At 36.8% G+C, this 16,722-nt stretch overlaps 2 protein-coding genes across 40 annotated transcripts; one reads left to right on the top strand and one right to left on the bottom strand.

The window, feature by feature from the left end:
• Window positions 1-3,289: 3,289 nt before the first annotated feature.
• Window positions 3,290-15,923, bottom strand: LOC126611294 (lectin-like). 37 transcript variants are annotated; one of them, XR_007618778.1, is made up of 11 exons: window positions 15,516-15,920; window positions 15,012-15,072; window positions 14,184-14,245; window positions 13,992-14,075; window positions 13,108-13,222; window positions 12,924-12,998; window positions 11,641-11,709; window positions 11,443-11,488; window positions 10,986-11,062; window positions 3,854-3,969; window positions 3,290-3,772 (listed from the first exon to the last, which is right to left on the bottom strand). XR_007618778.1 is itself a non-coding variant. In XM_050279510.1 (7 exons), exons 3-7 carry the CDS (start codon window positions 13,118-13,120, stop codon window positions 11,032-11,034), a joined length of 234 nt encoding a protein of 77 aa, XP_050135467.1. In that variant the 5' UTR covers window positions 13,121-13,222; window positions 15,012-15,072; window positions 15,516-15,919; the 3' UTR covers window positions 10,800-11,031. The 37 variants fall into 37 exon arrangements, 2 of the variants coding, with proteins under 2 accessions (XP_050135466.1, XP_050135467.1); XR_007618776.1 differs by having other exon boundaries at window positions 10,986-11,046; window positions 11,641-11,728; window positions 12,924-13,222; window positions 15,516-15,921; XR_007618780.1 differs by lacking the exons at window positions 3,290-3,772; window positions 3,854-3,969 and adding an exon at window positions 10,137-10,272 and having other exon boundaries at window positions 15,516-15,918.
• LOC126611293 (putative disease resistance protein RGA4) lies at window positions 5,579-10,566 on the top strand. 3 transcript variants are annotated; one of them, XM_050279507.1, is made up of 5 exons: window positions 5,579-8,061; window positions 8,155-8,786; window positions 9,197-9,964; window positions 10,144-10,204; window positions 10,356-10,566. In XM_050279507.1, the coding sequence occupies exons 1-4, from the start codon at window positions 5,737-5,739 to the stop codon at window positions 10,175-10,177; spliced, it is 3,759 nt and encodes a 1,252-aa protein (XP_050135464.1). In that variant the 5' UTR covers window positions 5,579-5,736; the 3' UTR covers window positions 10,178-10,204; window positions 10,356-10,566. The 3 variants fall into 3 exon arrangements, with proteins under 3 accessions (XP_050135464.1, XP_050135463.1, XP_050135465.1); XM_050279506.1 differs by having other exon boundaries at window positions 10,144-10,566; XM_050279508.1 differs by having other exon boundaries at window positions 5,580-8,061; window positions 9,200-9,964; window positions 10,144-10,566.
• Window positions 15,924-16,722: the final 799 nt, after the last annotated feature.

The following is a 16,722-nucleotide window of genomic DNA, read 5'->3' as shown; positions in this document are numbered from 1 at the left end:
TATATTGTGTGTGTGTGTGTGTGTATATATATACATATATGTATGGGTACATTAACCAAAATTAACAAAAAACGTTATTGTACCAAAACATGGATACATTCTCAAATCAACGAAAAAGAATGTACCCATATAAGTTTAAACATGGATTAAAAAATTTGAATGGATTTTATATTAAAAAAGGGTACATTTTACATATAACAAATTGATATATTTGAGAATTGGTACATTTAAGATTAAAAAAATTGAAAAATTATATGAATGGGTACATTTAAGATTAAAAAATTGAGAATCTTTTTATATATATAAAAAAAAACTAATAGGTACAAACTTAATTTAATTTAATTTTTTATTATTTTGGAAATGTTTGAATTGAAAATTAATTAGAAGTTTAATAGAGGTGTGAGTATTAAATCCTAAATTAATTACTAATTTTTATATTAAAAAATTATATAATAAACAAGTAAATTCATTATCACATTAATGCTAGGGACTTGAATCAAAATTTGAGAACTAATAAGGTCTTAGTCAATGAACAATAAAAACTAGGGACCGGATACTAATTTTTGTGACAATTAATCCTTATCATGATTTGTAGAGTCCAAATAAGATTCCAACAGTATTCACTATGTGCTCTCCTCCAGAATTGAAAAGAGTTTAAGTCTGGTAGTCTTCTACAAGATAGGGAAGAATACCAGAGTCAATAGTATTGAAAACTATTGAATAAACATTTTGCAATGGATTTTGTTGATTATATAACAACTGTGAATCTTGGGCAGTCAGGGAGTTTAGGAGGTTTTGTGATTTTTTAGTGGAAGGAGGATTCTCTCCTCTCCTAATCTCTCTTCCCTTCTCTCTCCTCCTATTTGAACGGTCACGGTTAAGCCACGTCAACATCTTATATTGATTTTTTTATAGAGACAATAAGACAAAAAGTAATGTGTGAGAGAAGAGGAGGGAAGAGGATGAGAATAGGAGGTGAGAGAATCTTACTCCTTTTTGGTCTTATGCGTCGTATAAGGATAAGAATTCACCATTTTATCTTTTATCTTAAGAGCCAATATCTTAGTTGGTGAATGAGCAGTAAATTGAGTGTTGTGCAAGTTAATTAAATTATGCATACTGGTTTTAAGGCTAATTATGTGGTGTTATGTATATGTACTTACCACTTATATTATTTCGAAGAACAGCAACTTTAATAGGTTTGAAGTGTCTAATTCATTGAACTATTGCACATATTGTGAGGTATTTATTTTCCATTGATTTTCATGTTGAATGTATAGATTTTCTTTGTTTCCTAAGCAGATCATGTGCTTACTGTGTTTTTATTGCAGCTGGGTTAGGTGAGTTGCTTTATCTTCTCAAATTATGCTAAATTTAATCTACATAGCTTTTTAAGCTATGCGTTCTTATCGATTTTTCTCTCAGACATCGCATTACTAGGGTGTGACGTGGTTACAACAGATCAATGGGAGGTTTTGAAATAGCACTCCCCAACTATGGCTGACACACCCTGTCCCGAAGGAGGGCATGCCTCACTCCACTTTGCTCACTCACCTGGAGTTCGCCGTACAACTCCCTAGCACAACACATCAAGGCGCCGAAACATAATATGGATGCATCAATATAAATCAGGTGAAATGATAAATCAACCGGAGACCCTGCAGCCGGTCATGTACGGTTAACTCTATAGCTCAATATCCAATCCAACCGGAGTCACCAATTGTGACCTGTAAGGCACTACTCTGCACATAAATCGGAACTACCTGAAGTAGTCTGTACGACAAGAATGGTGTAAGAATACGCTCTAGTGCTTCTCTCATCAACAGCTGTATAATAATCTAAAGTCACCTACAGTCGGAACCACCTCTCATGGTCTGTACAACATGTCGGAACCCTCTATTGGTCTGTACAACATGCACCTACTTGGATCCAAGGTGAGCGTATGGTGCGGGATGAATAATATAAGCACTAACACCAGGGGTGCAGGTTATGAGCTCTCAACACAAATCACATCGTCATTAATTCATATAAACAATATAAACTCACCTGATACTCACATGTGCGTCCACAGCACCATTTCATATATAGGCATCAAATACTAATTCATATATTTCATGTATATGTATGCATGACATATTTTCTGAAAAGTGTTAAAGGATTGTGATTTGAGATATTTGCTGATATATATGGTTATATAAATTATTTTCTGGGAAAGTATACAGGTTTTTCAGCGAAGGGTTATGAATGTTAATAAATGAGATATTCTTGAAAAGCTTTATTTTCGCCCACTCACGTTTTCTGTTTTGCGCCCCTCCAGGTTCTAGTAGCAAAGTTCCTTATCGACGAGGATTTGTGGCATGTCCCTGTTAAGGTGGCTACTTTTGTGGGTATGGTTTCTACCTACATTGCTGTACTTGACTATGCTCTGACATCACGTGTGATTTGGGTTCATACCCACGCATAGTGCACTCTATTATTTAGGCACCTTTAGGTTTAAATTTATTTCGCATCTTTCCTTATCATCACTTTATGGCTTCGTCACCTTCCAAGTGGCGGCCAGCACAACTCGATTCGGAGTCCTAGTGGACATTCCGGATCGGGGTGTGTCAATGGCATATCATGAACATCCCCAATTTGCTAATTTCTTTTCCTTCCACATGATCGTTATCTACATTCATGTATATCATAAATATTTTAATGCAATGTCATGAATATTTACATTCTTATATATATAGGCCCTTTATTCAAAGGGATCTTCTTCTTTTTTCAAAAAATAGGGATTAGGTATGGTGCTCACTCCACATCGAACTTCAATGATCCAAACCATTGATTTTGTAAGTCTCGATTCATAGATCATCCTTGCAAAAATTTAATTCAATCCGAACTCATTTGCCTATTTAATTATCAAGATAAAATTTCATTATTTCTTATATAACAAAGTATTCGTTAATTTCTTTAAACCTAATTAGATGTCTTAAACATTTCCAATATAGCTAATATTTTGCAAGGATAATCTATGAAGTGTAACTTGAAAAATAGACGGTTCAGATTGTTAAAGTTCGATATATTGTGGACCCTACAACTAATCCCTATTTTTATAAATAAATAAAAAATTAATGTAATACATGTATATAAACACTACTCTTTGGCACATATATTTTCGATACTTTCTACAACTTCAACAATGTTTCAAATCCCACAGCAACGCACCAGTACACCTGCTTGTTTTACCTAAAGCCTTCATTTGTGATCAAACAGGGTCATTGTGCAGTTCAATTCAACGGAAAAATGAAAGGAAAAGGAAATGATTCTTTATTGCTATATAGATCATCAATGTACAGGCTATAGGAAATCAGTCTTTATAATTAGCATTAGAATCCTATACTTTGCACGACCTGTTCAATTTTTTGGCCTGATAATGATACCTTTGATGATAAGCCCACTTTTCGAGGGCGTGTCATGATTATAAAAATCAAAGATCACTTCTCCAGTTTCTCTTGCCATTGACTGAAAACTGCCACCAACAAGCTCCATCCACACTCCTCTCGGCTTCTCGAGTAGACTGTATTGGCGCTTCTTTTCTCTTCCGCCCTGCCCCGGGAGAGTGATTTTGAGTGTAACAGGGAGTTCCCATCCAGATGCTCCGTTTGTTAATTTAACAATGTAGGCAATCTCATAAACAACTCCTGGTGAGAGCTCCGACATCTTGAACCGTCCTTGGACATCTAGATCGCGTACACCCGTTAGTTTGGCTACCTCAATGTTGTCATCCCTGTGAATCGAAGACATAAAATTCTCATTTTTCGTATTGAAAACTGTAGGTGTTAGAAGACATGAGTGAAATTCGGCATACCCTGTCTCTTTATAACAATTCCAAACCCAGTACGGAGGACCACCCCAAGTGATTGCTAAGGACCTTGCGTATAACATCATGCATTTGTAGCCAGAGTTCTTCTTAACCCATATTTTCTGCATGCATAAATTAATGATTGAAAAAGGAACACAGCATCAGCAGTTTCTCTCAGATTATATCCAGGATCTTCACCCGCTCCCCACACCCGCCGCACCCCCCCCCCCCCAACCCCAAAATATGTATATGTTTAAATCCGTATAGCATTTATGTTAATACATATAAATAAACAAAATTTGGGCCAAATGCCGCCTGCACGGAATGTCATTTTACCCGTGGGTTATGAACAGGCGAGTGGATGTCTAACATAGAATAGACAATAGAGCTTTGGTTCCAGGAGGTTGTGGTCCGAAGACTGCAAACCCCTTCCTTTACTTACAATTTAATTGTGTTTGTTATGTTTGTGTTTTTTGTGTCATCCTCGTTATCTTAACAGGTGACCTGATAATGATCTGATTCGTTAACAGGTCGTGTCGGTTAATGAATCATGTAAGAAATTGTCATGCTTAATGTTTAGATCTGGCATACAATATCTTATCGTGTTCTTAACGGGTGATCCGATAATTACCCGATTTGTTAACGGGTTGATTCACAACCTGTTATTTTAGTGTCATTTCGTGTCAAGTTAACAGGTCGTGCAAGAAAATTGCTAGGCCTAATGTGTTATAACAATATGGGCACACACACATATATATGTATATATATTTGATTATATGGGTTTGCATATCTCTTCCCTTGTTTTGCAATTTATCCATCTACAATATTACGTCTCTCAGTCACCTTTTGGTGTCAATTATTTGATGCAGAAGATTTTTGTTCATAAAAATAGAGTACTCTATTATTCACTGTATACATTGTTTTCCGAAAGTCTGATTGATGTGTTGTTTTTATTAATGAAATTCATTAAGAAAGATATCTTTAGAAAAAAAATATGAATCGTTGTTTTCTATTGATAACTTGCGCAAATGCCATTAATCACAGATGATTATTGTGAAAAAAATTAAAAGTAGAAATATAAAAGAATAGTAACTTTAGGGTTCAAAATCGAAATCAGTCTGACCATTTTCTTGAAGTCCCGGAATTCTCCATTTGTTGAATCTTTCATGGCTATATTGTTTCACCCACAGTGCAACAGTAACGAACCTCTTCGTCCTCGCTTCTTAAAACCTACCAGTTTAGGAGGAACGACTAACATCCTGACCTTCCACATATTTCTAGTTGTTGGCGAAAGATGCGTTCGCACTATATTCTTTGAGTACTGCATTTGGAATTGGTGGTTTTTTTTTTTTAAGTGTTTTTAGAGCATCTCCATGGGATGAGGTTAGAAGCAAGGAAAAATTCGTCGCTTGCTCACCAGGGAAAACTTTCCTTGTAGAAACGTTGATATTTTCTAGTGATTCACGTTTGTGTGAATTTCAGCTGGAAAGAGCTGTCTTCCATGACATCCTAATTATTCTTTGGGAAGTACAATGACAGAGAGGACGGGAATTCGGTCTCCTCTCTTCTCGAGTCATTCCTTGATTGTTCTGTATGTTCAAGTATTCTAAATTCTTCGAGTGTTGTCAAGTATTCTTCTGGCGCTGCTCAAGCCTTCCAATCTTTTCAACCAAAGGAAAGTATCAAATCGTTCCAGGATTTAAGTATCACATGCCTATGCTATATTACTCTCATCAAAGCATCATCCATTAATTCAAAAAACACAAAGCCGGATTGTCTCTCCAGACTCCAAATCACACCAGATATGTGTTTCCTTTCTTTCAGCCTTGTTTCTTCTTGTCCACTTGTTGTTTTCGGCTTTCCATTTTAATTCGGAAGAAAAAAGCAACATGGCTGACATAATTATCGGCCTTGCAAGTCCTCTTGTAGAGATTGCAATAAAGAAATTGACTGATGTTGCTACTACTGAATTCGTCAATATCAAGGATGAGGTAGAGAAGCTGAACAATTCTTTTACAGAAATTAAAACGTTGCTTGGAATTTTGGAAGGAAATCCTCCGATGGATTCTTCTACTGCTTCCCCCCTGAAGAATTGGCTGGAAAGGCTCCGAGCAGCATCTTATGATATGGAGGATTTGATCGACTGTTGGACAACAGAATACCAACGGTGGAAGATGAAGCAGCAGCAGGTACAAAAATTCCATCTTCCGTTTTGTGCTTTTAAATTTCTCTTTCTGTCTCGTGAATTGTCCAAGTTGAGAGAAATTACATCAAGAATAGATGCAATTAACCGAGATGGACAACGCTACAAAAGTAACAGAACCATGATAGCAGCAAGTGATAAAAGTCATTCAAAAACATCGGGAACTGGGCCCGTTCAAGACAGGTTAGTTGTTAGTAGGGGGAAGGATAAAGAGAAGATCATAGAGCAGCTGACAACAGAGAAAAAAGCCGGTAGGGGAACCTTTTCATTTATTCCCATTGTTGGGATTGGAGGATTGGGGAAAACAACTCTTGCTCAACTTGTCTTTAATGATGAAAATGTTGATCGGTATTTCGATTTTAGAATTTGGGTTTTTGTGGGGAACGAATTTGACATGGAGAGGATTTTCCGTGAAATACTGGTCTCTCTAGTGCGTTCATTGAATGTGAAAAGAAGACAAGCAACGGAGTCTTTAAAAGATATGATCAAGAAAAAAGAATCTCAACCCGAAACCCCTGTTGATCCCACCCTCTTGGCCAAACTACAAACCTTGTTTAAAGATGCCAGTCCTCTCGATTTGAACCAACTACCTTCTCCCAGTGATCCCAACTCCTTGCTCCATCAGAACCAACTACCTTCTCCCAGTGATCTCTACTCTTTGCCCCATCTAAAAGACCTTTATCTTCACTACTCCAACTCCTTGGACCGATTACAAACCCGTCCTGAGATTATTGATTATACCCCTCTCTCCTTGGCCCAACTAGAAACTCGCATTCTTGAACTTCTCACTCAGAAACGATTTTTACTTGTTCTAGACGACCTGTGGAATCATAAAGATGAGGAATTGGAGCCACTAGTAAAGGTCTTAAATCATGGGGCTTGCGGAAGCAAGGTTCTGGTGACTAGTCGGCTGAAAGAAGTTTCAAATATTATGGATTCAGCGTCACCCTATTCTCTGCAATGTTTGGGTGATCATGAGTCATGGTGGTTGTTTAAAAAGTTGGCATTCAAAGAAGATAGTAATTTGATCGATAGCGAGTTTGAAAAATGTGGAAGGGAAATTGTAGGTATGTGTCAGGGTCTTCCTTTGGCTACAAAACAAATGGCAGGTCTGTTACGTGGGAAAGAATTGGGAGAATGGGAAAATGTTGCCAAAAGTCAAACATGGAAAGCACGAGTGGAAGATACTCAAATACTGCCTGCTCTTAGATTGAGTTATAATCACCTGCCCTCACCAGATCACAAGCAGTGCTTTTCATTGTGTTCCCTGTTTCCGAAATCGTATCTTTATGAAAAGGATGAGTTGGTCAAGTTATGGATGGCAGAAGGATTTATACAACCACCTACGCACGGAGTGGGAGAGAGGACAGAAGACATCGGAAGTCGATACTTCAAGGAGCTGTCAGACAGGTTCTTCTTCGAATGCTCAGCTGAAGACAACACAAAGTACAGGATGCATGATCTTATCCATGACTTGGCACAATCAGTTTCCAGTCCCTTTTTTTGCCAAGTGAAGGATATGAAAGATTTTGACGAAAAGTCTCGTCATGTATCACTGCTTCAAGAACAACTTCAGAAGCCTACAATAGAGATCGTCAACAAATCGAAGAAGCTGCGCACACTTTTACTTCCAGTTCAACACTTGCAACTGAGAGCCTTTGGGAAAGGACAAGGTGAAATAATTCATTCACTTATGTATATGCGTGTGCTAGACATGAGTTCAAGCACAGTTGTCACACTGCCAGATTCAATTGGAAGGCTGAAGCTCTTGCGCTACCTCGATTTATCGACAACTGAAATCAGAAAGCTCCCTGATTCGGTATGCAACCTCTTCAATTTGGAGACGCTGAAACTTTTGCGTTGTCCTTGGATTTTCAATTTGCCCAAGAACTTGAAAAATCTTGTCAACCTGAGACATCTGGAGCTAGATGAAATTTTCTGGTTCAAGACCTTGATGTTGCCACGAAGCATGGGGTGTCTAACCAGTCTGCACAACTTACACAAATTTCCGGTATGTTTTTTTGTTTCTTTTTCAAATGTCTTGTTGTTGGGGGTCAAACTTCTGTCTAACCAAAAAATAAATAAAATATATATATATATTCAGGTCAGCTGCGAAACAGGAAACAAACTTGAAGAATTGAAGAACATGGTGTACCTTAGAGGAACGTTGCACATCTCAAAGCTGGAAAATGCAGTGAATGCAGGGGAGGCCAACTTGAAAGGGAAAGAAATGATTGAGAAAGTGGTTTATGAATGGAGCAGTAACGATGTTAATTTTCATGATGAAGCCGCTGCAAAGCAGGTACTTGAAGACTTGGAACCTCACCCAAAGGCACTCAAAGAGCTCCAAATCTGTCACTACAAGGGCACTGAATTTCCACGTTGGATGGGACTGCTGACGAATTTGGTTAGTATTTATTTGAATCACTGCACCAGATCCAAAGTCCTTGATCTTCGGGAGCTACACAAACTCGAACAAGTCCGTCTCAAAAATATGCTAGAGTTGGAGGATTGGAATGGAGATTTTGAATCCCTCAAAATTCTAAGGATAGTTAACTGCCCCAAGTTGAAAAGCTGTTCACATCGTGGGAAAACACTGGATTTTCTGAAGATCAAAAGGTGTGAATCATTGGAACACCTTCTGTTTTCCTGCTGGCGCAACCCTATGAGTATCACACTTGTTGACAATCCTGTTCTGATGCACTGGACTCACAATTGTGAGAGTTTCTTTTTGTGGTAAGGCCTATTCTGTAATTTATATATATTTGTTGTTTGCGAGTTCTTACAATAACCATCTTGTAGTTCATTGGTTAGTGGACTTTGGCAAGCCAATCGGGCATGGGTTCGAAGATTTTGAAATCAAGATTTTTTTGTCTTTTTTAAACAAAACTTTATAATTGGCCTTCTGTTTTACCATATAAAATTAATTCCTTTTTCGGTTTTGTTCATATAAAACAAGGTCTATAAACATGGAACATCTGGCATTGGATGCATTTTTCTTGACAATTAAAAAAAAGGAAATCTTAAATATTTCTTCAATTGATTATATTGCTGTATTTAGTCTTCTTTTTTTTTTTTTTCATGTCTTAAAGATCCCTTTTGAAAACGATTTCTGGTTCCGCCATTGATAAGAATGGTTATGATAGCAGGATCTTTCTGTACTGGAAATTCGAAAGGGGCAGTGAACTCAAAATTATCAATTGCCCCAAGCTGCATGAGTCGCCAGATAACTACATTCCAAAGAAATTGGAAGCAAGTGGGTGCAATTCAGAATTCAAAATACATCCCTTCTTAAACATGGAACATCTGGCATTGGATGCATGTTCTGCACATGGCTCCTTAGTGGGTTTGCCACCTCGTGATGTCTTTGATCTACGGTTCTTGGTGATTTCCAATATCTCAAACCTCATATGTCTTCCAGATTGGGGTCTCCCCGAACTCGGAGCACTCTACGTCCGTGACTGCAAGGCTCTCGAGTATTTATCCAACCAAAACAAGTCGTTCCAAGGATTCACCTCCCTCACAACACTCTCCATCCACAATTGTCCTAAGCTTGTAACGTTGCCAGTTGAAGGCCTCCCAACATCTCTTAAATATTTGAGTATTGGCTCGTGTGCAAGGCTCATGTCATTTGGCCCGGCAGATGTACTCCAAAAACTCGACTCCCTCCATGATCTATACATTGAGGATTGCCCTGCACTCCAGTCCTTGCCGGAGGGTGGGTTACCAACCTCCCTCCTGCATCTCTCTATCCAGCGATGCCCCTCGCTGGTAGAACGATGTGGGGAGGAAGACGGTGATTGGCCCAAGATCAAACATATCCCTGATCTGGAAATGAAGATGCCATCCACCGAAACTGCAACCTCATCACCATCGTCTTCTTCAACAGCTTGGTACCATCTGCGCTTGCGGAGGTTTGTTTAGGAATTTGAATTTAATTTATTGTCTTCCATAATGTTTTGGTTTGTGTCCAGCTTATGTGGTAGATCAAAACGCACCATACAAGTTTTCATGTTTGGAAATTCCCATTTGGGGAGGAGAATCGATTTGATAACAAATCCAAGGATTATAAGATGTGTGTTTGAATTTGCAGGCCAAACTTCAAAAGGAAGACGGTTTCAGAATGATGCCAAGCTTGTCGCAATGCAGGACAAGTTCGTACAGTATTCCCTTCATCTCTCTTCGGCAATCAATAGCTCTTAGCTTGAGATGGCTTTCATGCCTGCTTAACACATACATCTCAATCTCAAGCAAACTACCATAATCAACTAATTATGTTAAAGGCTCTATATGATTGACTTGCAGGGATATAGAGCCAGTTGAAGAGAGTGAGACAGCGCATTGCATTCTAATTTCGAACCTAAGTTGTATAGATTGTATAATAAGCTGCCTTCCTACATCTACGTTGGTCGGGGCACTGCGTGTAAGCTGTGAATAATCGTGTGTAGTAATAAATAAGCAGCCTTCCTCCATCCATGTCGGAAGGGAAGACTGGCTGATGAATTTATGATTTAAAGTCATGTACATGCAATTAGTAGTACTGGTATTGCCGTTGAAGGGATCCAACCGAAGAAGAAGGCGATCATCATCCTTAACTCGGAGATGATTACGGTATATTTAGTAATCATCTCCGAGTGTCATACATCTTTCCCCTAAACCCTAAAGCTACAGATAAGCTTCCTCTCAATATATAACTAGAAATAGTGCCCGCGCGTTGCTGCGCGATTAGAAACCGTATGGAAAAATATGTTTCAAAGCTATAAAAGAGTGTAATATATGAAAATTCGTATGTATAATTCAAACTTGCACACATTTATGCGTATTTTACCAATTGTTAGAAACTGCTAAGATAACAATTGGTATCACATAATTGGTATGCTATTAACATAATGAAATCTGTGAAGCAAAAGAAAATGGTATGGAATTTTAACTTACGATGCTAAAGAAGCTATGAGTAGCTGGGTCCTCTGTGCTTTATCCATCAAAGGCATTGCAACTGTAGATTGTGGAAACTATAAAAATTCATCCAGTCAAGAGACAAAATTCAATAGTTATGGGCAAGGTGAATATGGAACCATGAATGTAAGATATAGTTGACAAATTTGCAAATTCATTACAATTTCATAAAAAATACTAAAATTGAAGATCTTAAATTCATAAAGTATCCAAAATTTGATAAGTTTGTTAAAATAAGTATTCATCACAACAATAGCACTGAAATTGAGTTCTTTTGTTTGCCAAGATTTTTCCAGCAACTAAACAGATGAAAGTATAGATAATGAAACAATCAATTGAATGAAAGACATTGAATTGAATCTTTATGACAACAAAGAAGAAAAACAATTGATGTTGTTGTAGGTCATTTTAAATGAAAAGAAGAACATTGGCTTACATAGTTGGAGGCAAGTAGGTGATATGAAATCTGTCATCTATGTACACTGCAAAACATTACGGAAGTAGTAAAAAACAATCCTCACAGATGACAGTAAAATAATAAGAAGACAGATTTGTATCAAATGTACAAACATGACAAATGCATATTAAAGGGAAAATAACCAAGAATAAAAAGATGAGGCTTTTTAAAGCTTACCAAATAGAATCACCAAGGGATTTTCCAAGGCATTCGGTGATTTTTTGTAATCCTTCTTTGTATAAGCTCCTAATAAAAGTTAAAAAAGCTGATATAAATTGAAATTAAAAAAAAAATTAGCATAAACTGAATGATTAAAATCTCTGTATATATATAAAGTAACGATTGTGATTTTTTCCTATTTGTCTTGCCTAGTAGCTATTGATGGACTAATTCAAAGATCTGTTCTTCCTGGATGTCTAGGGAAAGGAATAACATCTCTAATGTGGTCAATGCTGGTAGCAAATAAAATCATCTATTCGAATCCTAAACCAAAACCACAATGTTTGATGGTCCCAAAGTGCGGCAAGTCAATGTACCACTCATACGGTTCAGTAGGTAGACCCATTTCCTGAATATGACTTCACTGAAAAGAATTTCAGTGAAAGCACCTCATCAGATGCCGTTTGGAAATAAAGAAATCATTAAATAACAGCTGAGTTCAGTGAAGCAGGATTATCATAAGGTGGTGCCAACTTAATTAATTGCAGTAGAAATGCGTGTTTAGACTACATATTAGTGAAGATACTTGACAGCGATTTATATAAGCTTTCGATAGACTAACAAAGTAAGAATTGTAATAGAGAGTGCAATTTTTGGTAAAACAGTTGTTGCTAGCATCAAAATACACCTGTGGTGCCTTCTTTTCAATCATATGGAGCATGATAGTTGTAGTAATTTGTCAAAAATGACTTAGATACTACCACCATTCCAATTAACAGACTGAATGGAGCAGGATTGTGAGAATATAATTAACCAAATGTAGTATCTATAACACATGGCACCTCACTTTCTCACAGTGGCTTAATGTGTTCTCGACCATTTAGCAACCTGTTTAATTCTAGTTAATATTACTTCGAAAATCCCAAGACCATATTAAAACTCATTTATGCAGAAATTAAGGTCTCGTTTGATAACCTTTGTGTTTTTATCAACTTAAGTTAACTTCTTAAATGTACCAGAATGCAAGGTTTTCAACTCATACATACTTAAGTCAACATCTGCAGGAGTAAGAGTAGCACCATAATGCAACAAAAGGGTTAAGACTACTCAAAAGATTGTAGTTGAACAATCTATGTTCTAATTAGCACTAATCCTAACATGAATACACTAAAGTTGAAAGTTAAGCGAAAAACAACGGAAAACAAATGTATGATGACAGGGAGACACAAATGTAATAAACAATCAATACATTTAACTCTTTGTTGATAAACAACTCGGTAACTCATCATTAAAGTTGTAACCTCTGTTTAAAGGATCAGAGGGATTGGGATATAGCAGAAGTTGTGGTGAGAACACTTTAAATATGCTTGTAAGATCTGGAAACACAGGGTGATGTAATTAGAATTTGATAGTATTCCTTGTTTCGTTCAATTAATAGTGCCACACAATTTAGAATATTAGGAGTTTATGATAGTGATTACTGACATTTTGTCAACATTTGGGTGGTAAGTCTTATTGGCAAAGCCTATTGAGGGAGATTTATAGGGATAAGGATCTGGTAGCTCAGCTGCTATCCTCCACACACTTCTCTGATAAATACCTGTCGCAATCCATAATATGGACGAAATGGGGGGATTACGCGATGAAAACAAATCACGGGCAATCCAAGTAGCTATTTTGGAAACCAAAATCATCAAATCGAATTAGAGCAATGACCAAACAACAAATTCCATTAAAAAAAAAAAAAACTAATGATTGGATATGGACATATAGAAAAACTGTTTCCAATGAATAACAATGAGCATAAATATAATCGTTTCACATACAGTAAGGTAGGCAAAAGATGACGGTGATTAATACAAAATTGTAACTGCTAATGGTTAAGATTGAGATGGAGAAGTAAAACATATTGATGCTAAATTTGGTTCTAAGGGTTGGTAACAATCATGGAACAATGCTGGATATGATTGTAGCCCATGGTGATGTTACTTTTGTAATTATTTAATGACTAACATTGGATACATGGTGTAGTTCAAGGTTTATACATTTTTACCACCAATTGAGTTTGGTTCCAATGTGAAGAAAACGAAAATAATATGTTGGGGGGTTAACACTAAACACTTTTAAGATCAAAGTGGTTAAAATAGTTTAAAACAAAAGATATCGCTTGAGAATAGATGGGTTGATCAAATTCATCCAATTGAAGATTACAAACTGAGGACAATGGGTTGAACAAAAGCGAAAGAGAAGCGGATAAAAAAGGGAAAAAAAATTAGAAAGAAAAGAGAGGTACCAACAAAAGTAACAGAAAATTAACAACGCAATATATTTGATACATTGAATACTAAATGGTTGAACGGATTAAATACCTTCAATAAACAGCGGTGGTTCTTGAAAGTGAAGAAGAACAAAATCAGACAGTAATACGAAGCATTTGATTACGAAGACAAAATCTGCAGCATGGCAAAATGAGAATTTAGACATAAAATTTATCTGTAAATTAGGAATTAAAAATAGAATAATAAATGAAAAAAGAGACACATCAAGAAAAGAGGCCTTACAACAGCTTCGTTAAACGCCAATTCAAAATGATTGCAGCTGGGAAACTATACTTAACACCATGCTGATAGGATGTAGAAATGGCATGATCAAATATTAACGGCATGGAGAATAGAGAGGTTGCAAAAGGCTTATAAACAAAATATTTAAGTTGTAGAATGCAGATACAAAAGGCTAAAAGTTGTTTATTTACATACAGACAAAAAAAATTACAGACATGTGTTGGATTTTAGCACATGGAACCATCCTTCAAGAGCAACCAGCATTTGGATACAAAAAATTGAAGTGCTGGTCTATGTACAGGCAAAAAAGAATACGAAGTTCAAATTAGAGAGATATTTACATGGCAAACAAATAGGATAAATATTGTTTCATACACATTAACAAAAAAGTAATTAACACTATAAAAATCACTCCGAACCTCAAAAATGTAAAAAGTAATTAACACTATAAAATAATCCGGAACATACTAAAAAGTCAGTAGTTACTGTCAAAATCAACACCTCGGGCTCATTTGATTAGTGTGAACTGATCAAACTAACAGTTGTTACACCATATATTTGGTTAACTTCAACTTGGATCGTTTTCTTATGCAAGATTCTTTGCTTAATTTAAATATATAATCAAACATCCCTCCCTACTTAAAAGCTTGTGGTACCAACTATTTCATTTGACCGAAAATTATATGTTTGAATACTCATGGGCTGCTTGCTTGATAGCCATTTTTTCTATCTCAGTGTTTTTCAAAATCACTCATAATCATTTTGGTCCCAATTCTAAAACACAAAAATGGCATGAAAAGGGCTTTTTGCAAAAGCATAAGTACATACCAATTCGGCAGTGAATTCTCGTGATTCCTCCTGAGACCTTGATGAGATTATTGCTGGTGATCTGAAGATAGAAAGGTTGAATTAGGGTGGACACAACATAACTAAAAATCCCATGGATCGAAAGTTTAACCCAAAAGAACCCCCCCCCCTCTCTTATCAAATGAAAACTCCGAAAGCAATTCAATGGTTGATAACAACCCATTTAAAATTGAACCCAAAAAAATTTAAAGCTTCTGACATTTAAAACTGAACAAAACACAATCCATACATTATAACAAAAACTGCGTGCATAAACATGCTAGAAATTCACCAAGACCCACAGCACTGACCAAGACCCACAAAATCAGCCAAAAGATACCAAATAGGGTAAAAAAGCTAAATCTGGAGGAAAAAAAAGAGGGGGGGGGGCTGCAAATAAAGTCGCAGGATTGATTTCTAGCAAGAAAACGGGTGTTAATAATGGAGAATTGCAAACAAAATTCTAGAGAGGGCGAGAGGACTCACCGTGAATTCAAGCCGCTTGAAGAATTTTCTTCAAATCGGGACAGAATCCGCGTCAGGTCGTCATTGACAAAGAGCGTAAGAAATCTTCTTCGATATTGAGACCTTACGAAATCTTGGCGTCGGGAACGTCGTTGACCGAATGCTTCTCGACCTCGAACTGGAGTCGGTGACCACCTGGGCGTTCGACGTTCTATTTGGCCAAGAATTTGGAGCTTTGGAGAGAAAGATATGCAGGGAAGTTAAAGCAGATGGAGTTCACAAAGGGTAGCTAAATCGGAGTTGGACGATAACAGCAAATAGAGAACGTAGGTTTCTGGGAGCAAACGAAACCAGAACCAAAAAACCCAAAACAAACGAAGTCAAATTAGAGGAAAAGAAGTGAAAAGCAACAGAAGGAAAAACAGTGAAAAGAAAGGGAAGATGCCAGAACACACTGCGATAGCCGACAGCTGGAGAGGAAGGGCAAAAACGCCTTTTCACTGTAGATAAGCCAATACTAAAGGGAGCCAGGACGGCATTTTAAGGGCATTTTCGTTATTTTACTGTTAAAGAACGGTAACCGAGAGTGGGTTTTAGTATATATAAATTAGAAATTTTTAGCCGCGCCTTACTGCAGGATTTGAAATTGTATGAAAGATTATATTTGAAATATATAATAGATTGTGTGATTGAAGATTAATACTATTTACATTGACAACGTTGGAAAAAGTTTTACAAACAAAAGATTTTTACAATACAATTCACATACAAAAGATGGTAAATTCTTTTTATCTACATGCATTATGTTATGGAATGATATATATACGTACATATATATGATATCCAATAGAGCCTAGTAAGCATAGTTTGGTCAGTGGATCATCCTAAAGGATGTGTGTGCTTTGGTTGCGTGAAGTTGGCACCTTATTAAAGTTATGGGGTATTGAACTACTAGAAGATATAAACGGTATGTGTAAATGGATATTCATTTGTCTTATAGAATCGATACTATGTATGCTAGCAATTGTAATTCATATTGAATTGATGTATGATGTGTGATTATGATGCTGCACCATGTAGTAGTGTGGCAAACAGGTGGTCTTGCTTGGTTAATCCGCATTAAGAGACCACACAATTTGACATTTGTATGTGGTCATGTTAGGTTAATCCGCATTAGGAGACCATACGCATTATAGGGGTAACTCTACTTGGTTAATCCGCATTAGGA

Source organism: Malus sylvestris, chromosome 17 (genome assembly GCF_916048215.2).
Source record: "Malus sylvestris chromosome 17, drMalSylv7.2, whole genome shotgun sequence".
NCBI lineage: Eukaryota > Viridiplantae > Streptophyta > Magnoliopsida > Rosales > Rosaceae > Malus > Malus sylvestris.
This window is presented reverse-complemented; position numbering and strand designations above follow the sequence as displayed.

What these genes read in the sequence shown, in the direction of transcription:
- LOC126611294 (XM_050279509.1), bottom strand. Translation starts at nt 5,015, where the DNA reads ATGAAAGATTCAACAAATGGAGAATTCCGGGACTTCAAGAAAATG. An exon ending in TCCGGGACTTCAAGAAAATG is followed by an intron (nt 3,970 to 4,970) that starts GTCAGACTGATT and finishes TTATGCATGCAG; the next exon opens with AAAATATGGGTTAAGAAGAA. An exon ending in AATTGTTATAAAGAGACAGG is followed by an intron (nt 3,773 to 3,853) that starts GTATGCCGAATT and finishes TTCGATTCACAG; the next exon opens with GGATGACAACATTGAGGTAG.
- LOC126611293 (XM_050279507.1), top strand. Translation starts at nt 5,737, where the DNA reads ATGGCTGACATAATTATCGGCCTTGCAAGTCCTCTTGTAGAGATTGCA. An exon ending in TGTGAGAGTTTCTTTTTGTG is followed by an intron (nt 8,787 to 9,196) that starts GTAAGGCCTATT and finishes TGGTTATGATAG; the next exon opens with CAGGATCTTTCTGTACTGGA. An exon ending in TACCATCTGCGCTTGCGGAG is followed by an intron (nt 9,965 to 10,143) that starts GTTTGTTTAGGA and finishes TTGAATTTGCAG; the next exon opens with GCCAAACTTCAAAAGGAAGA.